General features: G+C 42.6%; 1 protein-coding gene across 1 annotated transcript in view; it reads right to left on the bottom strand.

Moving 5' to 3' along the window:
• Positions 1–3,465: 3,465 nt before the first annotated feature.
• LOC135517649 (hippocampus abundant transcript 1 protein-like) overlaps positions 3,466–27,555 on the bottom strand; it is a 32,449-nt gene continuing 8,359 nt past the window's right edge. The window contains exons 3-12 of the mRNA XM_064942149.1: positions 23,276–23,338; positions 22,776–22,903; positions 12,826–12,940; positions 11,976–12,194; positions 11,723–11,836; positions 11,155–11,226; positions 10,666–10,778; positions 10,234–10,331; positions 9,431–9,594; positions 3,466–5,281 (exon numbers count right to left, since the gene is read on the bottom strand). Coding sequence (XP_064798221.1) covers positions 5,045–5,281; positions 9,431–9,594; positions 10,234–10,331; positions 10,666–10,778; positions 11,155–11,226; positions 11,723–11,836; positions 11,976–12,194; positions 12,826–12,940; positions 22,776–22,903; positions 23,276–23,338 — 1,323 coding nt within the window. The 3' untranslated portion in view covers positions 3,466–5,044. The remainder of the gene's footprint in view (positions 5,282–9,430; positions 9,595–10,233; positions 10,332–10,665; positions 10,779–11,154; positions 11,227–11,722; positions 11,837–11,975; positions 12,195–12,825; positions 12,941–22,775; positions 22,904–23,275; positions 23,339–27,555) is intronic.

The following is a 27,555-nucleotide window of genomic DNA, read 5'->3' as shown; positions in this document are numbered from 1 at the left end:
AATTTACACCAGGTATGGGGTAAGTTGAGCCATGGAACAGAGTGTTAAAGGCGCTTTCAAATGTCTTTATTGAATGAAATGCTAACACTACCTTTTTAAAATCATGTCTATGTCTATTTCCCAAACATAAACACAATCAGCATCGTTTTTTTGTTGTCTGGTAATTGTTTTAAGCATTTTTTTAACACAGGCTTAACACCTAACAAATACGTTAACATAGGCCAAGCCCTGCTATCTCATATCCCAGCAAAAATGCGTTGCATTAAACCGGTCAAGAAAACACTTACATTTGCTCAATTTACCATTGGATCAACTTACCCCAAGGCAAACATTTAGTCTATATTAGCCCACACAGCTACAAGGTTGCACTTTCATGCTTGGTTTAGGACCTCATATTGAAGCTTATAGAGACCCCAACTGATGTATAGAACAATCTTAAAATGATCTACTTTGCTTTAGATACAAGCATCATGAAACCTCGAACAATAAATTCCTTTGACTTCTTTTTTTTTTTAGATCTAGCTTGCTTATCACCTTTTCCATGTCGTATCTTCCTTCACAGACTCCATGAAATGATGGCCTCTTCCTAAATATTTGGTCAAATTATACATTTGTGTATGGTTTGCTAGAAACCCCTTTGGTTCAACTTACCCCCACTGTTAACCTCCTTCGGACATCAATTTATGGATTCTTGGTCAAGATACTTCATAAAAGGATTGGGGTTGGAGGTGACAGATGGTAAAGCTTTACCTTCTCCTGCTCACTTCAACAATGCATACAGGTCCCATAGCATAGAAAACAAGGACATGACTGGCAACCCGTAAGGGCAAAGCAAAAGCACTGACACATTCTACTGTCTGGGCACAGACAATAGCCAATAAATTGTCTGGAATAAAACGGTATACCTAATATGCTGTCCATCATATCATTTCAGGGACAGTCAAGAAGACATGCTGTATATGTAGCTGTGTCCTTCTGTCCCATTGGCCACTTTGTTTGAAATATAAATACTTTGAAAGGTCCACATACAAGTATGACACAGTTTTGGAAATTTCTAATATTATACTATTTTCAAAATCCAAATGTCCCATGGACAGCTATTTACTATTCATGTATTCAAACAGGAATCTCCTTCAGTAAATACTCAACTTAACACAGGCATGAGCCGCGATCGATCGATAGATCGAAAGATAGATACAGTGGGGCAAAAAAGTATTTAGTCAGCCATCAATTGTGCAAGTTCTCCCACTTCAAAAGATGAGAGAGGCCTGTAATTTTCATCATAGGCACACGTGAACTATGACAGACAAAATGAGAAGAAAAAATCCAGAAAAATCACATAGTAGGATTTTTAATGAATTTATTTGCAAATTATGGTGGAAAATAAGTATTTGGTCAATAACAAAAGTTTATCTCAATATTTTGTTATATACCCTTTGTTGGCAATGACAGAGGTCAAACATTTTCTGTAAGTCTTCACAAGGTTTTCACACACTGTTGCTGGTATTTTGGCTCATTCCTCCATGCAGATCTCCTCAAGAGCAGTGATGTTTTGGGGCTGTTGCTGGGCAACACGGACTTCCAACTCCCTCCAAAGATTTTCTATGGGGTTGAGATCTGGAGACTGGCTAGGCCACTCCAGGACCTTGAAATGCTTCTTACGAAGCCACTCCTTTGTTGCCCGGGCGGTGTGTTTAGGATCATTGTCATGCTGAAAGACCCAGCCATGTTTCATCTTCAATGCCCTTGCTGATGGAAGCAGGTTTTCACTCAAAATCTCTCGATACATGGCCCCATTCATTCATTAATTCCTTCACACGGATCAGTCGTCCTGGTCCTTTGGCAGAAAAACAGCCCCAAAGCATGATGTTTCCACCCCCATGCTTCACAGTAGGTATGGTGTTCTTTGGATGCAACTCAGCATTCTTTGTCCTCCAAACACGACGAGTTGAGTTTTTCCAAAAAGTTATATTTTGGTTTCATCTGACCATATGACATTCTCCCAATCTTCTTCTGGATCATCCAAATGCTCTCTACCAAACTTCAGACGGGCCTGGACATGTACTGGCTTAAGCAGGGGGACACGTTTGGCACTGCAGGATTTGAGTCCCTGGCGGCGTAGTGTGTTACTGATGGTAGGCTTTGTTACTTTGGTCCCAGATCTCTGCGGGTCATTCACTAGGTCCCCCCGTGTGGTTCTGGGATTTTTGCTCACCATTCTTGAGATCATTTTGACCCCACGGGGTGAGATCTTGCGTGGAGCCCCAGATCGAGGGAGATTATCAGTGGTCTTGTATGTCTTCCATTTCCTAATAATTGCTCCCACAGTTGATTTCTTCAAACCAAGCTGCCTACCTATTGCAGATTCAGTCTTCCCAGCCTGGTGCAGGTCTACAATTTTGTTTCTGGTGTCCTTTGACAGCTCTTTGGTCTTGGCCATAGTGGAGTTTGGAGTGTGACTGTTTGAGGTTGTGGACAGGTGTCTTTTATACTGATAAATTCAAACAGGTGCAATTAATACAGGTAACGAGTGGAGGACAGAGGAGCATCTTAAAGAAGAAGTTACAGGTCTGTGAGAGCCAGAAATCTTGCTTGTTTGTTATTAACCAAATACTTATTTTCCACCATAATTTGCAAATAAATTCATTAAAAATCCTACAATGAGATTCTCTGGATTTCTTTTTCTCATTTTGTCTGTCATAGTTGAAGTGTACCCTATGATGAAAATTACAGGCCTCTCATCTTTTGAAGTGGGAGAACTTGCACAATTGGTGGCTGACTAAATACTTTTTTGGCCCATGATAGATAGATAGATGGATAGATGGATAGATGGATAGATGGATAGATGGATAGATGGATAGATGGATAGATGGATAGATGGATAGATAGATAGATAGATAGATCACTTCGCTATTTCCTGGTTGCTAAATTTAGAATAGTTTGCCTAATTTCAGTTCACGTGACAAAACAAGCAATGCATAGTGTGGAGAATCATTGCACCATCTAAACCGATGTGAAATAGTATTTTCAGCTGTTTGAAGCTGGTATACAACACTGAAAGATTTAGATGCAAAAATGAAACAGAAAGGGAAGCGTAGAAATAGTGCACATAGAACAGATCTACAGCTTAGACGCTTTCAATGAGAATGACAGATCTATAACTCATATTTCTATGTGAATTTGGTCAGGTAGACCAAAATGTTACAAATGGCAGCTTTAATTCAATACAGTATGTACATATAAAACATTAACTATGGACATTTATACATTGTGACAACCTCACAGAAAAGAGAAGGATGATTGTGTACCATAATAACATGCAACTCATGTATTTGATCGGATGAAATAGCTTTCACTTCATTTATATTTTATAAACCCTGGGTTAGTTAAATTTGACTCTTGGGGTGTGAAAACTATTTGAGCTAACGATGGTTTTGCAGATGTTAAAATCAGACTTCAAAATAGTAACACTTGGACATATTTATTGAAGGAAAAAAACAATGATTGAAATTCATGATTTTGTCATCCAAATAAAAAAAGGAAACCTCACCTTATATCCACCCCTATAATATAATTCAGAGTAAGGTTATACTTAAAAGACAATGAAGAATCCTCCCAAAAATTACAAAAAGAAAACCAGTAAAAATGTGTCTCACTCAAAGTTGAATATAATATTTTTACTACCAAAGTAGCCTAGACATTTCAGTCAATATGTTGCAGAATGTTAGCAATACTATTTTTACAGCATGGATAACAGGGTTGGGTCAATTCAGGAAATACACTAAAATTCAAACTCAAATTCCAATTCTCTTCAATGCTTTTCAATGAGGAAAATGTGGAATACTTTCTAAATTGACTGGAATTGCCCCCAGCCCTGATGTATAATATCAATAAAATACATCATAAATACATCTTATAAATTATATTCTTCAAGATAAAAAACTTTTTTTTATACAGTAACAATCAAGATTTCACAGACTGAACAGAAACCGCAGGGCACTGCATGAAACCATAACGCTCAGCAACAATTATGGCATCATTAACACCTCAATTCTGCCTCAACATACTGTAGTTCCATGTTCTCACCATACAGTAACACTTTTAGCAGTTTCTCTAGGAGCGATGGTTCAAATACCAAAACTCTGCACAATAAAGTGTGAGATGAGATCTTGGGAGTAAAACAATTACATCAAGATCTCATCTTCCTATGCCAACTACTCTACCATCCTAATCCCCCATGTCTCCCTACCCCTTATAAGACAATGATATGATAAGTGCTCTCTGAAAAAAATGTGAGTTGTTGTAAGGCTTGTGAACAGAAGATCCCATGGAAATATTGGACTAATATCTGAGCCCTTTTATTATGTCATAATCGTACGGCTGCTCATAGTGACAGAGTTCCTCTATGAACAGTCTTCTAAAGTAAATATGTTAAGTGTTGTTGACTACTGGCACAGTTCTCCTTCTTGTAATCGAAATGATGTGAAATGGAGTTTGAAAATGCGTTGAAGCAATAAAATGCAGGGCACAACAAGCTCTTTCTGTTCTACCTCCATTAATCTCCCCAGCGGGCAAAGCTGGTTGAAATGGCATCATTACAACCAGATTACAACCAGTAACCAGTTTTGCCCGCTGGATCCACTATCTCCGCTATCTCTCCTTTCAGACTCTTGCAGCAAAAACAAGGTCCAGAGTCCTATAGGTGAAAAACTAAAATCACTGGGGTAACCATCCCCCAAAAGATCACAACATCATAAACAGTTTATCAAATCCTCTTAAATAAATAAATAATTACTAGTTCCTATTGGGTAAGGGCAGAGACAGGGGCGTAGACCAGGGAATTAATGGTTGGTTGTGCAGTGCAGAGTTGAACACAAAATTGAGTTAGGTTAGCTAGACCCCTGTCCCATCCCTATTGCCCCCTTTCTCTCTCCTCCTCCTCCTCCTCCTCCATTGGGGATAGATAGGCTACATAATTGGCGTGTTGGGGTAGTTCCCATAGCTGGATGTAACAATACCAAAGCCGCCTGCTGCCCGCCCTCAGTCACACGACGCTGTCCTGCAGCAGGGGCTCCTCATCGCTGGTCGGCACCTGCGTGTCCTCGTCGCTGCCCGGTAATGGGGTGTTGATGTGGACGCCAGCTAGCGTGGAGGTTTCCTTGGAATCGGCGCAGGTCACAACTGGAGGCTCGGTGTGTTCGGGGATGAACAAGGCTACCAGGAACGCCACGACAACCGTGCACGAGCCCAGGAGGAAGGGAGGGCCGGGGATCAGTGATTTCTGTATGGAGAGAGACCGTATATTATAGATATGAAGAGTTTGATTCCAAAACACAATATAGCCATTTTCAGAAATGTTGGAAAATTGACATGAATTAAAAACACATCTTGTGAAAGACCTAGAGCTATAATTCTTTCATCTTACCATGACATGAGTTAGTGAAAACCCAGACATGATTTTGACCAGGTATACATCGACCAGTTAAATCAAGGTGAAAGCTATGATCCATTATTGAGGTCAATTGTTAAATTCACTTTAATCAGCAGAGATGAAGGGGAGGAGACGGGTTAAATACGTATTTTTAAGCCTTGAGACAGTTGATGCATGGATTGTGTATGTGTATCATCCAGATGGTGAATGGGCAAGACAAAATATTTTAGTGCCTTTGAATGGGGTATGGTGGTAGGTGACAGGCGCAACAGTTTGTATCAAGAACTGGACGCCGCTGGGTTTATCACGCTCAACAGTCTCTCGTGTGTATCAAGAATGGTGAACAACCCAAAGGACATCCAGCCAACTTGACACAACTGTAGGAAGCATTGGAGTCGACATGTGCCTGCATCCCTGTGAAATGCTTTTGACAACTTGTAGAGTCCATGCCCTGATGAATTGAGGCTGTTCTGAGGGCAAAAGGGGGGGGGGGGGTTGCAACTCAATATTAGGAAGGTGTTCTTAATGTTTTGTACACTCAGTGTATACTGCAAGGTCATTTTATTTTAGAGTGACAAAATGCTATATATCCACCCCAAACAACAGAACTCCCGATTGGGTTTAAAACAGTTACATGTAATAAAGTAGGCCTATCTATACATAAATAAATATTAAATGATCCCAAACAGTAAGTCTGATTACATGTAAAATAGCCTTTTGAGTGACTAAAATATAAACCATAATCTTTATTGGGGCTAGAAATGTTCAAACTAGCAGGAAGTTTGAAAATCCAGGAGTCGATGGAGCTGTTGGAGGAGGGAGATCGGAGTGAGATGTTGTTCAGGTGTATTCTGCACCACACTCGCCCTGAAGAGCGTGTCATCAGTCCGGTGAAACCTGTGCCGGCTCCACGCACCAGGCCTCCAGTGCGCCTCCTCAGCCCGGTACGTCCTGTGCCGGCTCCCCGCACTCGCCCTGAAGAGTGTGTCACCAGCCCTGAGCCTCTGCGCCGGTGCCCAGTCCAGGCACGGCGTCCAGTCCCGCTCCTTGGCCAGAGCTGTCCTCTGCGCCGGTGCCCAATCCAGGCGCGGCCTCCAGTCCCGCTCCATGGCCGGAGCCTTCCTCTGCGCCGGTGCCCAGTCCAGGCACGGCGTCCAGTCCCGCTCCTTGGCCGGAGCCGTCCTCTGCGCTGGTGCACAATCCAGGCGCGGCCTCCTGTCCCGCTCCATGCCCGGAGCCTTCCTCGGCACCGGTGCCCAGTCCAGGCACGGCATCCAGTCCCACTCCAGTCCCACTCCTATAGGTCAGGGCATGACCAGGGGGTGTTCTTGTCTTTAATTTCTCTTTGTGTGAGTATGGCTCCCAATTGGAGGCATCTGATGATCGTTGCCTCTAATTGGGGATCATACTTAGTGTGGTCCTTCTCCCACCTGCGTTGTGGGATATTGTTTCGTTTAGTGCTTATGTGCGTTACGTACTGCACGTTCGTTTATTTATTTGTTCTTTGAAGTTTCACCTTAATAAATATGTGGAACTCTACGCACGCTGCGCCTTGGTCCGCTCATTTCTACAACGAACGTGACAATCACATAGCCGATTTATTGTATCCAGAGTATACAATGTGTTTTCTCTCTCCGATTCAACCTCAAAGACCAGGGAAGATTGCAATGCCTCGCAAAGAAGGGTACCTATTGGTGGATGGGCAGAAATAAAAAAGCAGACATTGAATGTTCCTTTGAGCGTGGAGCATATGGATGGCAGGTAGCCTAGTGGTTAGAGCGTTGAACCAGTAACCGGAAGGTTGCTGGATCGAATCCCCAAGCTGACAAGGTACAAATCTGTCGTTCTGCCTGTGAACAAGGCAGTTAACCCCCTGTTCCCCGGGAAGGCCGTCATTGTAAATAAGACTTTGTTCTTAACTGACTTGTCAAATTAAATGGTGAAGTTATTCATTACACTTTGGATGGTGTGAGAGCGGAAAACACGCAGGGATTTCACCATGAGGCCAATGGCTGTGATAGGAGAAAACTGAGGATGGAACAACATGTATCTTTGTATTGACACACCATCCAAAGTGTAATGAATAACTTCACCATTGGGCATCGGTTACAAGAATGCTACCAAAATTAACACAATAGCAAATTTCCATGCTAGCTACAGTGGTTGCTCCACTAAAGGTTTTGCGATTATGCTGCGGGACTTAGAGGTAAGTTGTGGTTTAGTAAGGTACCCTGCATCACCACTTCATTGCTCCAGACCAGCGTAAGAGATAGAGCACTGATTATGCTTTTGGGGCCTACTGTGTCTCTAACTGACAATGAATGGGCGACATAAACCTAAATAGAAACTGATAATTGTGCACGACTTCAGTATTACTTACTAGTATGATCCACCATGCAATCTGCGCCGCAGTACACTGCAACTTTTAAAGGACGAACCACTGTAAATAGGCTAACGAGCGCAAATGTCATTTTTGTTGAATTTGAACATTTACAAGTGAATGTGAACAAGTGACTTTGTGCAATTAACAAAGGTTTTGATGCATGTTTGTCTGCCCTGCGAAGATAGGGGAGGAGCACAATGGCCGAGAACAGAGGAGAAAAGCGCAAAGAAATCAAAAGATAGCAGTGGCAGATGTACAGATAACTCATCCAAAGGGCTTTGACTTCTCAAACACTGCAGAAACCTTACACAATATGATGCCCCGTCACCTTACTAATTTAGTAACTTACTTAGATAGCAAGCTAAACGTAGGTGTCACGTTAAGGCAAAATTTGTTATTTTTAATACAGGAAAGAAATATTAAATGTGTAAGATTTCTCTTGCTGCGTTTTGTAAACGCAGATCTAAAATGCTTCTTATTGTAATTTCTGCCCAGCATCAGACATCGTGCTTCTACACCTGCATTGCTTGCTGTTTGGTGTTTTAGGCTGGGTTTCTGTACAGCCCTTTGTGACATCAGCTGATGTAAGAAGGGCTTTATAAATACATTTGATTGATTGATGAAAACTGTCTGAAGGCACTGTATCTAGAGAGTTGGGACAACTTTTCGATTTTTTTTAAATATTGTTCTAATTCTAGGCATTCAGAAACATGGCATTTAAAAAAAAAAATATTCCCTGTGTAATGATAATCGGATGCGAACATGGCTGCCATAGAATGTTGTCGTGTCATGTAAATGCATCATAATGCAGAAAACCCAATGTCCCAACTCTCTATACACATGGCTCTGGATATAGCTTGTTTTGGTATGAAACAAGTGTGTCACATATCACATAAAAAATTTGTGGTATCCAATTGTTAGTCGTTACTGTCTTGTCTCATCGCTACAACTCCTGTACGGGCTCGGGAGAGACGAAGGTCGAGAGCCTTGCGTCCTCCGAAACACAATCCAACCAAGCCGCACTGCTTCTTAACACAGCGCGCATCCAACCCGGAAGCCAGCCGCACCAATGTGTCGGAGGAAACACCGTACGCCAAGTGACCTGGTCAGCGTGCACTGCGCCCGGCCCGCCACAGGAGTCGCTAGTGCGCGATGAGACAAGGATATCCCTACCGGCCAAACCCTCCCTAACCCGGACAACACTAGGCCAATAAATAACACATTTGGAAGAACATCTAAAGTAAATGTTATAAAAGTATGAGAACAACCATAATTCATACACATAGAAAGGGATCCCTAAGCATTCATGTCAGACAGCGACCCATGAGCAATTTCATTTCAAAATGTGTGTTTATCATGTTTTGTGAATCAAACCCTTCAGATATAACTTGTTTTTCTGTAGGAACTTGACTTCATATTCATATAAAACACAAATAACATAATCCATCTCTGAATAAAGAAACAGAATGATTCAGGATTACAGCTAAGGAAAGATTGCAAGTGCTTACTTAGAAATAAATATGTTTTAAAGCTAAAGAAGATATATGTATACGGCTGGTCTGCCTGGCCCGAGAGGCAGAATGAGAATGTGATATTGGTTTTAGTAATCCATTTACCTCAGCCGGTGGGTTTATAGGTATAGGGTCGATGGGGTATTCTCCCTGGATGGGGTCAATGGTGTTCAGCTCTACGTTGAACATGAAGAAGATAAGGCCATACAGCGCTGGGCCCAGACCGTTACACAGGCCCCGGATACCAGTGATCATTCCTTGCACCAGACCTGAGGAGAGAAAGGTTAGTCGTTTATTTGTCAGTAACGATGTGTAAACACATGTAGCTACATAGACCGTCTGCGGTTCCTGGGCAGAACACACAAAACGGGCGGCAGGGGTGCCTAGTGGTTAGAGCGTTGGACTGGTAACCGAAAGGTTGCAAGTTCGAATCCCCGAGCTGACAAGGTACAAATCTGTTGTTCTGCCCCTGAACAGGCAGTTAACCCACTGTTCCTAGGCCGTCATTGAAAATAAGAATTTGTTCTTAACTGACTTGCCTAGTAAAATAAAGGTAAAATAAAAAAATAAAAATTTAAACAGCATGATATCACAGAAAACACAGCATATACATAAACATCCATGAGGGTCTGTTTCTGATAAATAGTCTATTATAAAAAAATAAAAAATTCAAACGATAACAGGATTTGTCTGCTATGAAATCAAACAGTCAACTTTAAAAACATCCATGCATTCATATGCTGTGATGTGTCTTAATTGAAAATGTTAGAAAAAAAAATGTCTCCAAAAATTAAATAACATTTATTCACTTTCAAAAAAGGGTAACGGCGGAGGAAAGGTAGTACCGTAGAGAACGGGATGAATGGATAGATTACATACAGTAAAGGGCAATAAGGGGAATGTTTTACCCTGCTTATCTGGGTCTGCGCTGTGAGACACCAGGGCGCTCACTGCAGGAAAGGTGATACTAGACATGGCTGCTACTGCACCCGCAGCCCACATCATCCTAAAAACCACAGCGAGAGAGAAAGAGACACAGAGGAGACAGTGGTTAGCTACAGACACATACAGTACGAGACATCACTTAACTAAATGGACCCACTCTAAGGAGTCGCACCCTCTGGACCAGCCCTACTGAGCATGCTCAATGATCTTTGACAAAATCGATTCCCGATCCTCCTTCTCTTTTCTTTTCATTTTAGATAGATTCTAAAGACGAGGGAGAAAGATATACCAGTAGCTACATAAACATACAAATTTTGACATGTAACACATTTTAGGACAGCTCTGTAGATCATACTCCACTAACCACAGTGAAGAGAGAGTTAAAGGTGACCCACCATGGCTCTGACCCAAAACCGTACCAGGCCAGCTGTAGAATCTGGAAGCCCAGCCCCAGTAGAACTGTGTTCTTGTTCCCAATCGTTCTCATCAAGACTGTCAGGATAAGTGTCTGCAACGACAAATAATCAATGAATCAAACAAATGTATTTACAATGCCCATTTTGTATCAGAAGTTGTCATTCGTGCTTTACAGATGGCCAATTAGTTTCTTCAGAAATATTGTATGCATAGGAATGACACGAGTTGCTACATTACATTGGAATGCTTTTCTTTTAAGTAGGATAGACCGGACAGCCTCAGGCTATGTCGACATGATTTATATCTAAACATGGAGCAAGATTAAATACATTCCAAACGACAGTCACACAGTTGAACTGAGACACATGCTGTTAACCTAAGAACGGATTGTTCGCTAACACATTGCAGTTCCCCACAGACACAGTTAAATGGACTAGCAGAAGGTCACCATTGAGTCAGATACGTACCTGGGCTATGATGGAGAGGATTCCAACCACCCCGATGAACACCGCAATCGTTGCCGATGAGAAGTTAATGACCTGAGTCGGGGTAGAGAGAAAAAAAAGAAAGTGAGAGAGAGAGAAAAAGAGAGAAAGAAAGAACGAACGAAAGAACGAACGAATGACAGCATTAGCCTCTCTTTCTCTCTTTGCTCCACGGGTCCAATGCAAAGTAACAGAACTATGCTAAATGACTAGCACTTGAACGTGCTCAATGGAGATAGAGCTGTACAAGTGGATCTAAAAAGAAAAGCGAAAGAACTCTATAATTACAGTCAATGTACTAAAACGAACTGAACCAGAGGTACTTTGAACACTGTGCACTGAAATAACTTTGCTGTTCTTCATCTCTTGTTGTTGCACTTGTAGTTTGTGTAGATGATGTTATCATTTGCAATATGGCATGTCTTTCTTAATTTCCCCTAAGGGGATAAATAAAGTTTTACTGAATTGAATTTCATGTTTACTGCCAGATGGTGCAGGTAAATGTAGAGGAGTTGTCCTGCCTAAGATACAGGACAAGCTGGATATTTACCTGTCTAAGGTAGAGAAAAAAGCTGGAGTATTGGCCAGCTTCAGGTAGGTAGGACAGGAACACAGTTATACAGATGAGAAGAACCGTGGGATCCTTCCCCACTTTCCTCATCGACTGCAAACAAGAGATAGACCAAAGACTTTTAAACAACAGAGAGACACCAACGTCTTTAAAAAAAGGACACACCCTAATGAAGCCATTAGCTGATGTAGCCTTCTCAGCATAGCATGGCATGCCATGGCATAGCACTCACCTGGAAGGGGTCGGCCTGCTCCCAGGTGATGGGTGCACCCCAGGTGTTGAGCCTCATCTTCTCTGGGAGGGACTCTGGCACAGCCAGCAGGATGAAACAGATGTCTGCCAGAGCAACCAGTGTAGCCACCAACACCACCAAGTTGTCACCGTAACACGCGGACAGGTACGCCCCGATGGCTGGACTCGTCACCAGGCTGGCAGCAAACGTAGCAGATACCTAGGGACACAGGAGGAGAATTTAGTTTCAAACACACAGTTGTTTCGAGGTCAGTTTATATTTCATCATGATAGTCCACTCGGTGACAATTGTCACTGTTTTCCATCAAGTCCTGTTGTATGTTTTGTGTTGTGTTATTTTAGAATTGTATGGGAGCCAATAGCTGTCAACGACCCAATTGTCAGGGATGCAGTCTTTTTTTTTTTTACAAGTGGTTGAGCTACAAAGGAAACGGAATTTATGTTCATTCAATGCCAGGGCTCAAAATACAAAGAGAAAAGGGAGGGAGAATTCAATGGGATATGGCTGCACCTGCTACCATCTACTAATCTGTGTGCACAACCAATAAACTTTGATTTGATTTTCTGCATGCTGTGACCTCAAGGGATCCATCATGACACAACAGTATGAGATATGAAAACCACAGTGTGAAGGATAGGCTTGCAGAAATGTGACACTACCAACATCTATTCTCAGCACAAAAGGGCACTTTGCATGACCCTTATAGAATTACAGAACTTGATCTTTATTCACATAGATAAAAAAGTTAAATTATCCACTACCCTCTTCCCCAATCGACATGGGAATCAAATGAGACAGATACTGGGCATCATAACAAAAAACTTTTTACCAAACCGTATGCGGTGCTTCTCTCATGCTCCTCCGTGACATCAGCGACATAAGCGAAGATGACAGAGAAGGTGACAGAGAAAGCCCCTGACATGGAAATCGCTGCAAAGTACCACCTGAGGGAGGGAACATTGTCAGTTAGACTCTTTTCAAACTGCCAGTCAGTCACATTCAAGCAAGTGCATTTCACACCATATACTTGACAAATAACATCAACAAATACTCATTCAGACTCTAAAGATAGGGATTCCGTGACCGATTCCTTGACAGTCTTAAAGTGTTTACCAATTACAAATGCTGACTAAAATTGGTAAAAAACTATATGGTGGTGTGCATGAGGGATAATATAGTATTTTAATTTAAAACAGCACTGTTACATTTGGACAAAGACTACACTCTTAGACAAAATTTGCGAGGGATAGGGTTCTACCATCTGAAGATCCCATTTTGGAAGACAATGGTTCTTTGTAAGGCAAAGCGTTCTACCTAGAACCTTTAATTTCCTAAGAACTGTTTTTTGGAAGAAGGGTTCTTTGATGATTCTTTGGAAGGCAAGAAAGATTCTTTGGAATAGAAGAAATATTCTTCGGAAGGCAAGAAAGATTCTTCGGAAGGCAAGAAATATTCTTCGGAAGGCAAGAATGATTCTACGGAAGGCAAGTATGATTCTTTGGAAGGCAAGTATGATTCTTTGGAAGGCAAGAAAGATTCGTTGGAAGGCAAGAAAGATTCTTTGGAAGGCAAGAAAGATTCGTTGGAAGGCAAGAAAGATTCTTTGGAAGGCAAGAAAGATTCTTTGGAAGGCAAGAAAGATTCTTTGGAAGGCAAGAAAGATTCTTTGGAAGGCAAGAATGATTCTTTGGAATGCAAGAAGGGTTCTACATACAGAGCATTCTGAAAGTATCCAGACCCCTTGACTTTTTCCACATGTTGTTGCGTTACAGCCTTATTCTAAAATGTATTACTAAAAAAGTGTTACGGACAGACTAATCTAAGTTTGAGGTGTTCAGATCACAAAGAAGAACATTCGTGAGATGCAGAAAAAATTAAGATGCTGGAGTGCTTGACGCCATCTGTCAAGCATGGTGGGGGCAATGTGATGTCTGGGGGTGCTTTGGTGGTGGTAAAGTGGGAGATTTGTACATGGTAAAAGGGATCTTGAAGAAGGAAGATCACTCCATTTTGCAACGCCATGCCATACCCTGTGGACTTAGCTTAATTGGAGCCAATGTCCTCCCGCAATAGGACAATGACCCAAAGCACAGCTCCAAACTATGCAAGAACTACAATTAATGGCAATGCACAAACAATACTTTACAAAACAATATAATTATTGAGATAAACCAAAGAGAGAAATATTGAACTTTATTAATGTTTCAATGGAACCAACCAAAATCATACAATTATTTAATACAAAATAAATTATATTTTTTCATAATTATTGGCACTCCTCATTTAGTACTTAGTGCCACCACCTCTGGCAAAGATAACAGCATGGAGTCTTTCCTGTAATGTTTGACAAGGTTAAGGAACACATTTGGAGGGATTTTGGACCATTCCTCTATGCAGATCCTTTCAAGATCCTTCACATTCTTGGATTTGCGCTTATCAACTGCCCTCTTCCACTCAGCCCACAGGTTTTCGATTGGATTGAGGTCCGGCAACTGACGGCAAGATGGCCATGGCAGAACATTGATTTTGTTGTCACAGAACCATTACTGTGTGGATCTTGAAGTATGTTTCGGGTCATTGTCTTGTTGAAAAGTTCACCTGCGGTCAAGTCCCAGCCTTCTGGCAGAAGCAACCAGATTGTCAGACAAAATTGCCTGATACTTGGTGGAATAATTTATGCCGTCAATCTTAACCAGTGCCCCTGGACCTATGGAATTAAAACAGCCCCAAAACATCACTGAACCCCCTCCATGTTTCACCGTGGGTATGAGGTGCCTCTCCTTGTATGCATCTCTGTTTCGATGCCAAACATGCCGAAGCTGTATCTTACCAAAACGTTCAATTTAGGTCTCATCTTACCAGAACACCTTCTTCCAGTCAAAAATGAAATTACTTTTGGCAAACTCCAAGGGCTTGGGTTTAGAAAGGACTTTCTTCTGGCAACCCTTCCAAAGTGCCTGTGGTTGTGGAGGTGGCGTCTGATGGTTCTTTTTGAAACCTAGTGACCCCAAGGCCTGCAATTCTTTCACAGCTGCTTCTCTCACCATCCTCCTCCCTATCCTGGGGGGAAAAATGCGTATGAGTCCTCTACCCGTGAGGTTTTCAACTGTTCCATATCTTTTGCATTTTTTAATAATTGCCCTGACAGTGCTCAGTGGTATATTCAATCGTTTGTGGATCTTCTTGTAGCCATTGCGTCAACACCTGCATTGTTTGCTGTTTGGGGTTTTAAGCTGGGTTTCTGTACAGCACTTTGAGATATCAGCTGATGTACGAAGGGCTATATAAATACATTTGATTTGATTACTAGATTTATGAAGGTCTACGACCATCTGTCTCTTTTGAACAGCCAGTTCTTTTCTTGTCTTTCAGGGTATTGCGTGTGTTACCTCATTTTTATACCCTAGTGAAACAGGAAGTGATGTAATGGCTCAATATAGTTCCTTAAGACTTAGATAAACTTAAATAAGTGGAATTTAATTTGTGGTTTAATTTTGGTAGATGTTATTTACAATAATCTTTAAGGGTGCCACTAATTGTGAAACCTTGATTTGGAAGACATTGATTTTTAATTAAATCAATACATTATTTTTGGTTGGTTCCATTGAAACATTAATAAAGTACATTATTACTCACATGTTGGTATTTTGAGTATCTCTATAATTATGTTGTTTATATTTGTTTAAACATTGTTTGTGCATCGCCAGTCAAGGGTGCCAGTAATGTTGGAGTCCACTGTATTTAGGGGATAAGCAGTCAGCTGGTATTCTGTCTATAATGGAGTGGCCAGCACAGTCACCGGATCTCAACCCTATTGAGCTGTTGTGGGAGCAACCTGACCGTATGGTACGTAAGAAGTACCCATCAAGCCATTCCAACTTCTGGGAGGTGCTTCAGTAAGCATGGAGTGAAATCTCTTCAGATAACCACAACAAATTGACAACTAGAATGCTAAAGGTCTGCAAGCTGTAATTGCTGCAAATGGAGGATTATTTGACGAAAGCAAAGTTTGAAGGACCCAATTATTATTTCAATGGAAAAACATTATTTATAACCTTGTCAACATCTTGACTATATTTCCTATTCATTTTGGAAGTTCATGTATGTTTTCATGGAAAACAAGGACATTTCTAAGTGACCCCAACCTTTTGAACGGTGTATATATATGTACAGTGCCTTGCGAAAGTATTCGGCCCCCTTGAACTTTGCGACCTATTGCCACTTTTCAGGCTTCAAACATAAAGATATAAAACTGTATTTTTTTTGTGAAGAATCAACAACAAGTGGGACACAATCATGAAGTGGAACGACATTTATTGGATATTTCAAACTTTTTTAACAAATCAAAAACTGAAAAATTGGGCGTGCAAAATTATTCAGCCCCTTTACTTTCAGTGTAGCAAACTCTCTCTAGAAGTTCAGTGAGGATCTCTGAATGATCCAATGTTGACCTAAATGACTAATGATGATAAATACAATCCACCTGTGTGTAATCAAGTCTCCGTATAAATGCACCTGCACTGTGATAGTCTCAGAGGTCCGTTAAAAGCGCAGAGAGCATCATGAAGAACAAGGAACACACCAGGCAGGTCCGAGATACTGTTGTGAAGAAATTTAAAGCCGGATTTGGATACAAAAAGATTTCCCAAGCTTTAAACATCCCAAGGAGCACTGTGCAAGCGATAATATTGAAATGGAAGGAGTATCAGACCACTGCAAATCTACCAAGACCTGGCCGTCCCTCTAAACTTTCAGCTCATACAAGGAGAAGACTGATCAGAGATGCAGCCAAGAGGCCCATGATCACTCTGGATGAACTGCAGAGATCTACAGCTGAGGTGGGAGACTCTGTCCATAGGACAACAATCAGTCGTATATTGCACAAATCTGGCCTTTATGGAAGAGTGGCAAGAAGAAAGCCATTTCTTAAAGATATCCATAAAAAGTGTTGTTTAAAGTTTGCCACAAGCCACCTGGGAGACACACCAAACATGTGGAAGAAGGTGCTCTGGTCAGAGGAAACCAAAATTGAACTTTTTGGCAACAATGCAAAACGTTATGTTTGGTGTAAAAGCAACACAGCTCATCACCCTGAACACACCATACCCACTGTCAAACATGGTGGTGGCAGCATCATGGTTTGGGCCTGCTTTTCTTCAGCAGGGACAGGGAAGATGGTTAAAATTGATGGGAAGATGGATGGAGCCAAATACAGGACCATTCTGGAAGAAAGCCTGATGGAGTCTGCAAAAGACCTGAGACTGGGACGGAGATTTGTCTTCCAACAAGACAATGATCCAAAACATAAAGCAAAATCTACAATGGAATGGTTCAAAAATAAACATATCCAGGTGTTAGAATGGCCAAGTCAAAGTCCAGACCTGAATCCAATCGAGAATCTGTGGAAAGAACTGAAAACTGCTGTTCACAAATGCTCTCCATCCAACCTCACTGAGCTCGAGCTGTTTTGCAAGGATGAATGGGAAAAAATGTCAGTCTCTCAATGTGCAAAACTGATAGAGACATACCCCAAGCGACTTACAGCTGTAATCGCAGCTGTCATATAAAGAGAAATAAAGAAGACAAAATATAGATAAAATGTATCGGTGCCCATTAACCAATGGACATAAAAATTACACAACAAGTTGGAAATCGCAAATTCAACAATGAGTTGTTTGGAAGGAATCACTGGCTAACTGCAAGTGTTGCAAAAAAAACATTAACGTTAGCCTGCTATTCAATGGTGTGGCTGTGAGTTCCCACCATAAATCCAGAGAATGCCAGACTACGATGACAAAGTTTGATGACAAAATTGTCCCACAAAGGACCTCTGCGCCGCTGTAATATGCAAGGGATAAATGTATACTGTCGCTAAGAATGTAATACTAAGTGTATGTTGTGTAGTAAGCTGTTAGTAGACCATATATGTCTCACCCTTATAATTTGGTCTATTTTCACCAAAGCGGTATTGTAAACACATCACTGGTGGTCCGGTGAGTGCTTGTTTGGATACTTTCTGTACATCTTTGACAGTGCTACTGATAGTAGTGGTGGTGCATAGTTTGCACGTGCAAATTCAGCACACACAAGATTATATAATAGAATTGTGTTATTTGACGTGTCAAATTAAAAGCTTATTTAATGCGTCAAATAGTGTTATATGGAGTGTATATTTTTTGACACGCAAAGATCTAAAAGGCGTTCAATGTGCCTCACCCTAATAATTTGGTCTATTTTCACCTCTTGATTTCGCCTACTGTTCTAACTTGGTGGTGCACCTAAAGCCTACAACCTGTTTCAGAGAAATCTAATCATTGAATATTGTAAGAGCTTTCATTTTCTGTTTATATGCCCCCTTTATTTATCCTACGGTTTTGACTTGTACAGGGAGTACCCTGTAAGAACGGCCCAAGTTCTGAATTCAGTCGCTGCACATTTCAAAAGTGCTGCTCAAATAGTTATATTGACTATGTCCGGCATCGCTTGCTCTTTAATGTCTTAATCGAAATTACGGATTGCCTCTTATCTGCTTGTCGTTCACTTATGCCATAATTTGTACATCTCAATTGTCAGTAGACACCACATTTGTTTAAGTGAGTACGTTTTTTTTAAAGGCAGTAAATGAGGCTGAATTAACTGTTTCGATACCAGACAGGGCTCTGCTGAAAGCCAGGTATAGCAGTGGTTAGGTGTGGGGACTCTGCTGTCGGGACTCTGCTGGTGGGACAGCTTTATGTAGGCCCTAACAGTTTGTGGGCACCGTTTGTCACCGTTATAGTGCAATTAATGTATTGTTTAATGTTGTGTCGTGTAGTGGCTATGCTGGCATGCATCCCACATTTTTTTTTTGCCCCAACAAGATTTACATGATAAATTGCCACTGAGCTGAGCTCAATTTTGAGTCTCATAGCAAAGCGTCTGAATAATTACGTAAATAAGGTATTTCTATTTTTAAAACATTTGCAAAAATGTCTAAAAACCTGTTTTCGCTTTGTCATTATGGGTTATTGTGTGTAGATTGATGAGAAAAAAATGTTTTTTTAATCCATTTTAGAATAAGGCTGTAACGTATCATAATGTGGAAAAAGTCAAGGAGTAAAAAATACTTTCCAAATGCACGGTATGGACATAGGATTAGGATGCTGTACATAGCATTTTAAGATATTACAACAAAAGCGATAAACAATACTTGTCCAGCCTTTGCTGCTATGCTTGCAGATGTGCATGATATGCTGCGCCCCTAATCAAAAAGTATTTAATAACTTACAACATCCTATAGCAACATTATGGTTATTTTAACATTTAAACTAAAAACATGTTTTACTTTTTTTTTGCACTGCATGGATCACTTGAGCAGTGCAAGGCAGCATTGCTGTATGGTGCACTCAAAATGTCCTGCAGTTGAGTAGCCAACTTAGGCTACTGCTCAAATGTGGCTGTAATAGGCTTACATTTTTCTCTTTTGCATTTTGTTTTGCTACACTTTAAAAAAAAAAGAAATATATATATATACATACACTGCTCAAAAAAATAAAGGGAACACTAAAATAACACATCCTAGATCTGAATGAATGAAATATTCTTATTAAATACTTTTTTCTTAACATAGTTGAATGTGCTGACAACAAAATCACACAAAAATGATCAATGGAAATCAAATTTATCAACCCATGGAGGTCTGGATTTGGAGTCACACTCAAAATTAAAGTGGAAAACCACACTACAGGCTCATCCAACTTTGATGTAATGTCCTTAAAACAAGTCAAAATGAGGCTCAGTAGTGTGTGTGGCCTCCACGTGCCTGTATGACCTCCCTGCAACACCTGGGCATGTTCCTGATGAGGTGGCGGATGGTCTCCTGAGGGATCTCCTCCCAGACCTGGACTAAAGCATCTGCCAACTCCTGGACAGTCTGTGGTGCAACATGGCGTTGGTGGATGGAGCGAGACATGATGTCCCAGATGTGCTCAATTGGATTCAGGTCTGGGGAACGGGCGGGCCAGTCCATAGCATCAATGCCTTCCTCTTGCAGGAACTGCTGACACACTCCAGCCACATGAGGCCTAACATTGTCTTACATTAGGAGGAACCCAGGGCCATCCGCACCAGCATATGGTCTCACAAGGGGTCTGAGGATCTCATCTCGGTACCTAATGGCAGTCAGGCTACCTCTGGCGAGCACATGGAGGGCTATGCGGCCCCCCAAAGAAATGCCACCCCACACCATGACTGACCCACCGCCAAACCGGTCATGCTGGAGGATGTTGCAGGCAGCAGAATGTTCTCCACGGCGTCTCCAGACTCTGTCACGTCTATCGCATGTGCTCAGTGTGAACCTGCTTTCATCTGTGAAGAGCACAGGGCGCCAGTGGCGAATTTGCCAATCTTGGTGTTCTCTGGCAAATGCCAAACGTCCTGCACGGTGTTGGGCTGTAAGCACAACCCCCACCTGTGGACGTCGGGCCCTCATACCACCCTCATGGAGTCTGTTTCTGACCGTTTGAGCAGACACATGCACATTTGTGGCCTGCTGGAGGTCATTTTGCAGGGCTCTGGCAGTGCTCCTCCTGCTCCTTCTTGCACAAAGGCGGAGGTAGCGGTCCTGCTGCTGGGTTGTTGCCCTCCTACAGCCATCCTGGATGAGCTGCACTACCTGAGCCATTTGTGTGGGTTGTAGACTCCGTCTCATGCTACCACTAGAGTGAAAGTACCACCAGCATTCAAAAGTGACCAAAACATCAGCCAGGAAGCATAGGAACTGATAAACTGCAGAACCACTCCTTGATTGGGGGTGTCTTGCTAATTGCCTATAATTTCCACCTATTGTCTATTCCATTTGCACTACAGCATGTGAAATGTATTGTCAATCAGTGTTGCTTCCTAAGTTGGACAGTTTGATTTCACAGAAGTGTGATTGACTTGGAGTTACATTGTGTTGTTTAAGTGTTCCCTTTATTGTTTTGAGCAGTGTATATACATTTTAAGCTTCAAAAACTGAATCCAGACTGCAACATTTTAGTAGCCTAGCTAGGACTGGCTGTAAATTTGACACATGAAAGCAGCACAGTTGAAGTTTGAATTAATGATGCGAGCACATCAGGCTGCAATTTCATAAAGTAGAACTGTTGACTCATTTATACTCGCTTGCTTGTGTGTCCTACTTGGCCCGCAGGCCTTGTGTTTGACACATGTGCGCTAGCCTATTAGCCATGTTATGACTGTTATTTTTACTGTTATTTTTACTAGAGTAAAAGACTCTAAACCATGCCAATTATTATCATATTTCCCAGCAAGCTCTATTAGAATTTCAGAATTGTTTCAATATCTGTATTTTTGCATGTACAGTGAATGGTTGATAAATAGCATGCATTTTTATAAACTATTCCAATCTGTTAGTAGTTGGATTTATTGTACCCGTTACTGAGATGATTATTCCAGTTAAGAAGATTCAGGTAGACTCTTCCCTACCATAGCAGTAATTTTGAATGCAGATTGCTAGTGATGTTACGTTTGATATAACGGAGCTCTGAGATATGTCGAAATTGTTAACCAGTTTACTTCAAAGCAGTGTGCCAGTATCAATTTTTCAGACTCACGTGATCAATGACAACCGAAGCTTTGTTTAGTCAAACAACCACCTGAATGGTTTGATATTGGTTTCGGTAGAAAACATAAAGACTACCCTGCGTACGGGCTGCTCTGTTTGGGATGTCATATATAATAATTTGGCTGCTCTAAATTCTTTTGACCAGCAGGTGCCACTAGTGTACACTTTGTTGATCAAAGCCTTGAGTATAAACCTATTTTTGACACAATGGGCTGGATAGCCTCAATGCTTCAAGAAGCTTAGTTTCCCCATGACTAAAGACTGAGGGTGATCAAAAGTTTCAATTGTGAGATATCCTCACTCTGGCTGGATTCCAACAGGAATTACACTTTACATTCCAAAGTGAGCATAACGTGCCTTGCAGGCCTGATGTGGCCTGTAAACAAGGAGCTTCCTACCACCAGTGTTAGGGTATAACTAGGCCCTCAAGGATAAGGCTTTAGATATATGTAATTTACTGTCAAAGGCTTTTAACTTTAAAGGCTAATACGGCTGGTGCAAACACTCATTGAGGGTTCTAGGAAGAACCCTTCAAAGATTAAAGGGTTCTTAGTAGAACTGTTAATATCAAACCAAATCCAATTTTATTGGTCACATGCGCCGAATACAGGTGTAGACCTTACCGTGAAATGCTTACTTACATGCCCTTAACCAAACAATGCAGTTCAAGAAATAGAGTCAAGAAAGTATTAACTAAATAAACTAAAGTCAAAAATGTAATAAAAAGTAACACAAAATAATAACTTGGCTATATAGATGAGGTACCGGTACCGAGTCAATGTGCGGGGGTACAGGTTAGTTGAGGTAATTTGTACATGTAGGTAGGGGTAAAGGGACTATTCATAGATAATAAACAGCAATGTAAATAGTCCGGGTGGCCATTTGATTAATTGTTCAGCAGCCTTATGGCTTGGGGATGGAAGCTGTAATAGAGGGTTCTAGGAAGAACACTTCAAAGAGGGTACATAGAGGGTACTAGGTAGCACCAAAAAGGGTTTCCCTATGAGGACAACCCGAAGAACTCTATGTGGTTTTACTTTGACTTTTTGTCTAACTGTATATTTCATGTTTAAATGTGCTTATTGTTTAATTCTAATCAAATAAACAATGAATACTAAACCAAATCACAATAGTGATTTTTTTTCTTGGCCAGTAGAAACGGGCGGTCTTACCAGGGACTGAGTCTCATAAGCGGGATGGGGGCGCAGGTGAAGAACACAGTGACCAATAGGAAGGACCGTCTGCCCCACACGTCTGACAAGGCACCAATCAGAGGGGCGCTCATGAAGGACAGAAGACCCTGTTGAGGAGGAGGGTGAAGAGGGTAGGAGCCTCTGTTAAAATTGCCATGGTTACCGGGAACCCATAATGAGAAGGCTCATTCATCTTTAAAGGAAATGAGAGCGAGCTTGATTACAATCATGTTGCAGCACACAAATGGCTCGTTTTATGACCTATAATAAACCTACAATAAACATACACTTGATATGAAATAATAAGATACTGAAAAAAGATCAGCTGGAGTACACAGAATAAAGAATGTGCTGCTTTTGTTCAACTCTATGGGGGGGGCATAGAGGTGATCAATAAATGGCATTGTTGGTTAATTTTTTGGGGAGATATACTGTTCGTAGTCTTTGCTAAATAGTTATTTCTAAGCCTGATGTCTTACCTTTACCCCTTGAATGAGACCATTCATCAGAAACGTGTGCTGTGGAAAAGTTTCATGTAAAACCTGCAAAGAACAGAAAAACCACAAACATCTTAAACAGGGCTGTTCAATGGAAAGGCTGCCAAGAAACCATAACACACACACACACACACACACACACACACACACACACACACACACACACACACGCATTTTAACAAGACAAGAAACCTACCCTAAAAAAACAACACGTGCGTTTTACTAGACCATTCAAACGGGAAGGTTGACAGAGAGGGAAGATAGACAGAGAGAGAAGGTGAGAATAGAAAGATGAAGAGGAAAATAAGAGCAAGAGAAGGATGACTGTACAGTGTCAGAAAGAACAAGATAGAGAGCGATAGAGACCTATAGACAATTAGTATTTCTGTAATTCCTCATTACCTACTTTCTCACCTCCTTCTCAACCGTATTGGAGGGAAAGGCCGAGGGCCCTCGGTCCCAATGAGTTTTGAGATTTATCTCAGTTAACACATATGGACCCAGAGTGTTCTGGGTTAAGAGAAGAGATAGAATGAGGATCGGAACGGAATAGGAGTAAAAAGCTCCACCCTGTCTCTTTGCAAGTTAAGGGAAAGTCTATGGGCCAAATGTCCCCTCCACTTCCAAAATTTGAAAAGATGCTAACACCTGTGAAGTCATGATTTGTCCAAAGCACCAGAACAAATGCTGCTAATTATCTCACGCATCCCCTTGTATCATGACAGACCTTTTCCAGTTGAAGTCAGAAGTTTACATACACTTAAGTTGTAGTCTTTAAAACTCATTGTCACGACTTCTGCCGAAGTTGTTGCCTCTCCTTGTTCGGGCGGTGCTCGGCGTTCAACGTCAATTGTCTTCTAGCCATCATTGATCCTTTTTTCATTTTCCATTGGTTTTGTCTTGTCTTCCCACACACCTGTTTTCAATCCCATTCATTACCTGTTGTGTATTTAACCCTCTGTTTCCCCTCATGTCTTTGTCAGAGATTGTTTTATTGTCAGTATAGTGTGATTGTTGTATAGGTGCGCGTCGGGTCCTCGTACCCATGTTTGGTTTGTTTGTACATTTAGTGTTATGGAGCATACTCTTGGAACTTTATTAAAAGACTCCATTTTACACTCAGTTTGATTCTCCTGCGCCTGACTTCCTGCCACCTATTACACCTATGCATGACAGAATCTCTGACCAATATATATTGAAGTCAGCAGGAGAGGACACTATGCCCATGGACCTGGAGGAACGCATTCAGGAACAAGCGAGGGAGCTTGACTGTATCAGCTCCGTCATGGAGCACATTGTCTAGAAAATGGATCGCTGGGAGAGACTGAGTTTCTCCAGCGCCACCACCACCACAACCGGAATCTCCCGTGAACGTTTTTTCCTCTCCGGAATCGAGGATCCATTTATCCCTACCCACGGGATACAACGGAGATACTGCCGGCTGCCAGGGTTTCCTCTTCAAACTGAACTTATATCTAGCCACGGCCTCCCCAGTACCATCTGACCGTGAGAAGAGTTACGCCCTTGTCTCATGCCTCACCGGGAAAGCCCTGGAATGGGCCAGCTCTGTGTGTAGAAGGGAGGATGCGGCGTTGGACCATTTTGAGGAGTTCACCCGCCAATTCCGGATAGTATTCGATCACCCACCTGAAGGCAAAGCAGCGGGTGAGCTCCTCTATCATCTGAGACAGGAGACGAGGAGTGCCCAGGATTTTGCTTTGGAGTTTAGGACCTTGGCTGCCGGCGCTGGATGGAGCGACAGGGCCCTGATCAACCATTACCGTTGTAGTCTACGCGAGGACGTCCGTCGGGAGCTGGCCTGTAGAGACACCACCCTCACCTTCGACCAGCTGGTGGACATGTCCATCAAGCTGGACAACATGCTGGCTACTCGTGGATGTCTAGATCGGGGTCTGGTTGTTCCATCCTCCCGCACCCTCTCTCCCAAACCTATGGAATTGGGAGGGATGGTGCGTAGGGAGACCGGAGGGGGTTCCCGCTCGAGCACCATTCATGGTCGCAGAGGGCACACTGCTGATCGGTGCCGGGTTGGTTCCTCTGGGAATAGAGAGGGCAGGCAGGGCATTCTGGCGTCACCCCAGGTGAGTAGGCACCATTCTCATCCAGAGCCCTCTGCTGCACTAATGTTTGTCTCTGTCTCTTTTCCTGATTTTTCACTGCATTCCCAGTATAAGGCACTAGTAGATTCAGGTGCGGCTGGGAATTTCATTAATAAAAGTCTAGCTCATAGTTTAGGGATCCCTATTGTTCCTGTGGATATGCCTTTCCCTATTCATGCCTTAGATAGTCGACCATTAGGGTCAGGGTTTATCAGGGAGGTAACCGCACCTTTGTGTATGATAACGCAGGAGGGTCACAAGGAGAAGATTAGTCTTTTCCTTATTGATTCTCCTGCGTATTCTGTGGTGCTAGGCCTACCCTGGTTAGTTTGTCATAACCCCACTGTTTCTTGGCCACAGAGGGCTCTCACGGGGTGGTCGCGAGAATGCTCAGGTAGGTGTTTAGGGGTTTCCGTTGGTGCTACTACGGTGGAAAGTCCAGACCAGGTCTCCACCGTGCGCATTCCCCCTGAATATGCCGATTTGGCTCTCGCCTTCTGTAAAAAGAAGGCGACTCAATTACCACCCCATCGACGGGGGGATTGTGCGATAGATCTCCTGGTAGACGCTGCATATCCCAAGAGTCACGTGTATCCCCTGTCGCAAGCGGAGACGGAGGCTATGGAGACATATGTCTCTGAATCCCTGCATCAGGGGTTCATTCAGCCATCCATTTCACCCGTCTCTTCGAGTTTCTTTTTTGTGAAAAAAAGGATGGCGGTTTACGCACGTGCATTTATTATTGAGGTCTTAATAAAATCACAGTGAAATATAGTTACCCGCTACCTCTGATCAATTTAATGCACGGGGCACGTTTTTTCACAAAATTGGATCTCAGGAGTGCGTACAATCTGGTGCGTATTAAGAAGGGTGATGAGTGGAAGACGGCATTTAGCACTACCTCAGGTCATTATGAGTACCTGGTAATGCCATGTGGGTTGATGAATGCTCCATCAGTTTTCCAATCATTTGTAGATGAGATCTTCAGGGACCTGCACGGGCAGGGTGTAGTGGTGTATATCGATGATATTCTGATATACTCTGCTACACGCGCCGAGCATGTGTCCCTGGTGCGCAGGGTGCTTGGTCGCCTGTTGGAGCATGATCTATATGTCAAGGCTGAGAAATGCTTGTTTTTCCAACAATCCATCTCCTTCCTAGGGCATCGGATTTCCACTTCAGGAGTGGAGATGGAGAGCGACCGCATTACAGCCGTGCGTAATTGGCCGACTCCAACCACGGTAAAGGAGTTGCAGCGTTTTTTGGGGTTTTCCAATTACTACCGGAGGTTTATCCGGGGTTTTGGTCAGGTGGCAGCTCCCATTACCTCACTGCTAAAAGGGGGCCCGGGCGCTTGCAGTGGTTGGCTGAGGCGAACAGGGCTTTTGAGCACCTGAAGACTCTGTTTACCTCGGTGCCTGTGCTGGCTCATCCGGATCCCTCTTTGCCATTCATAGTGGAGGTGGACGCATCCGAAGCTGGGATAGGAGCAGTGCTCTCTCAGCGTTCGGGTACGCCACTGAAGCTTCGCCCCTGTGCTTTCTTTTCGAAGAAACTCAGCCCGGCGGAGCGAAACTATGATGTGGGGAACCGAGAGCTGTTAGCTGTCGTAGAAGCCTTGAAGGTGTGGAGGCATTGGCTTGAGGGGGCTAAACACCCTTTTCTCATCTGGACTGACCACCGCAATCTGGAGTACATCCGGCAGGCGAAGAGATTGAATCCTCGCCAGGCAAGGTGGGCCATGTTTTTCACTCGTTTTGTGTTTACTCTTTCTTACAGACCAGGCTCCCAGAACGTTAAGGCAGACGCATTGTCTCGGCTGTATGACACAGAGGAGTGGTCCATGGATCCCACTCCCATACTCCCAGCTTCGTGTCAGGTGGCGCCTGTAGTGTGGGAGCTGGACGCGGACATTGAGCGGGCGTCACGTGCAGAGCCTTCTCGCCCTGAGTGTCCAGCTGGTCGTCTGTACATTCCGTCTGCTGTCCGCGACCGATTGATATATTGGGCTCACACGTCACCCTCCTCTGGTCATCCTGGGATAGGTCGGACGATGCGCTGTCTTGAAGAAGGTACTGGTGGCCCACTTTAGCTAAGGACGTGAGGATTTATGTTTCTTCCTGTTCGGTGTGCGCCCAGTGC

The sequence above is a fragment of the Oncorhynchus masou genome, chromosome 28, assembly GCF_036934945.1.
Source record: "Oncorhynchus masou masou isolate Uvic2021 chromosome 28, UVic_Omas_1.1, whole genome shotgun sequence".
Lineage (NCBI taxonomy): Eukaryota > Metazoa > Chordata > Actinopteri > Salmoniformes > Salmonidae > Oncorhynchus > Oncorhynchus masou.
The sequence above is the reverse complement of the archived record's forward strand: the minus strand, read 5'-3'. Positions and strand labels throughout refer to the sequence as shown.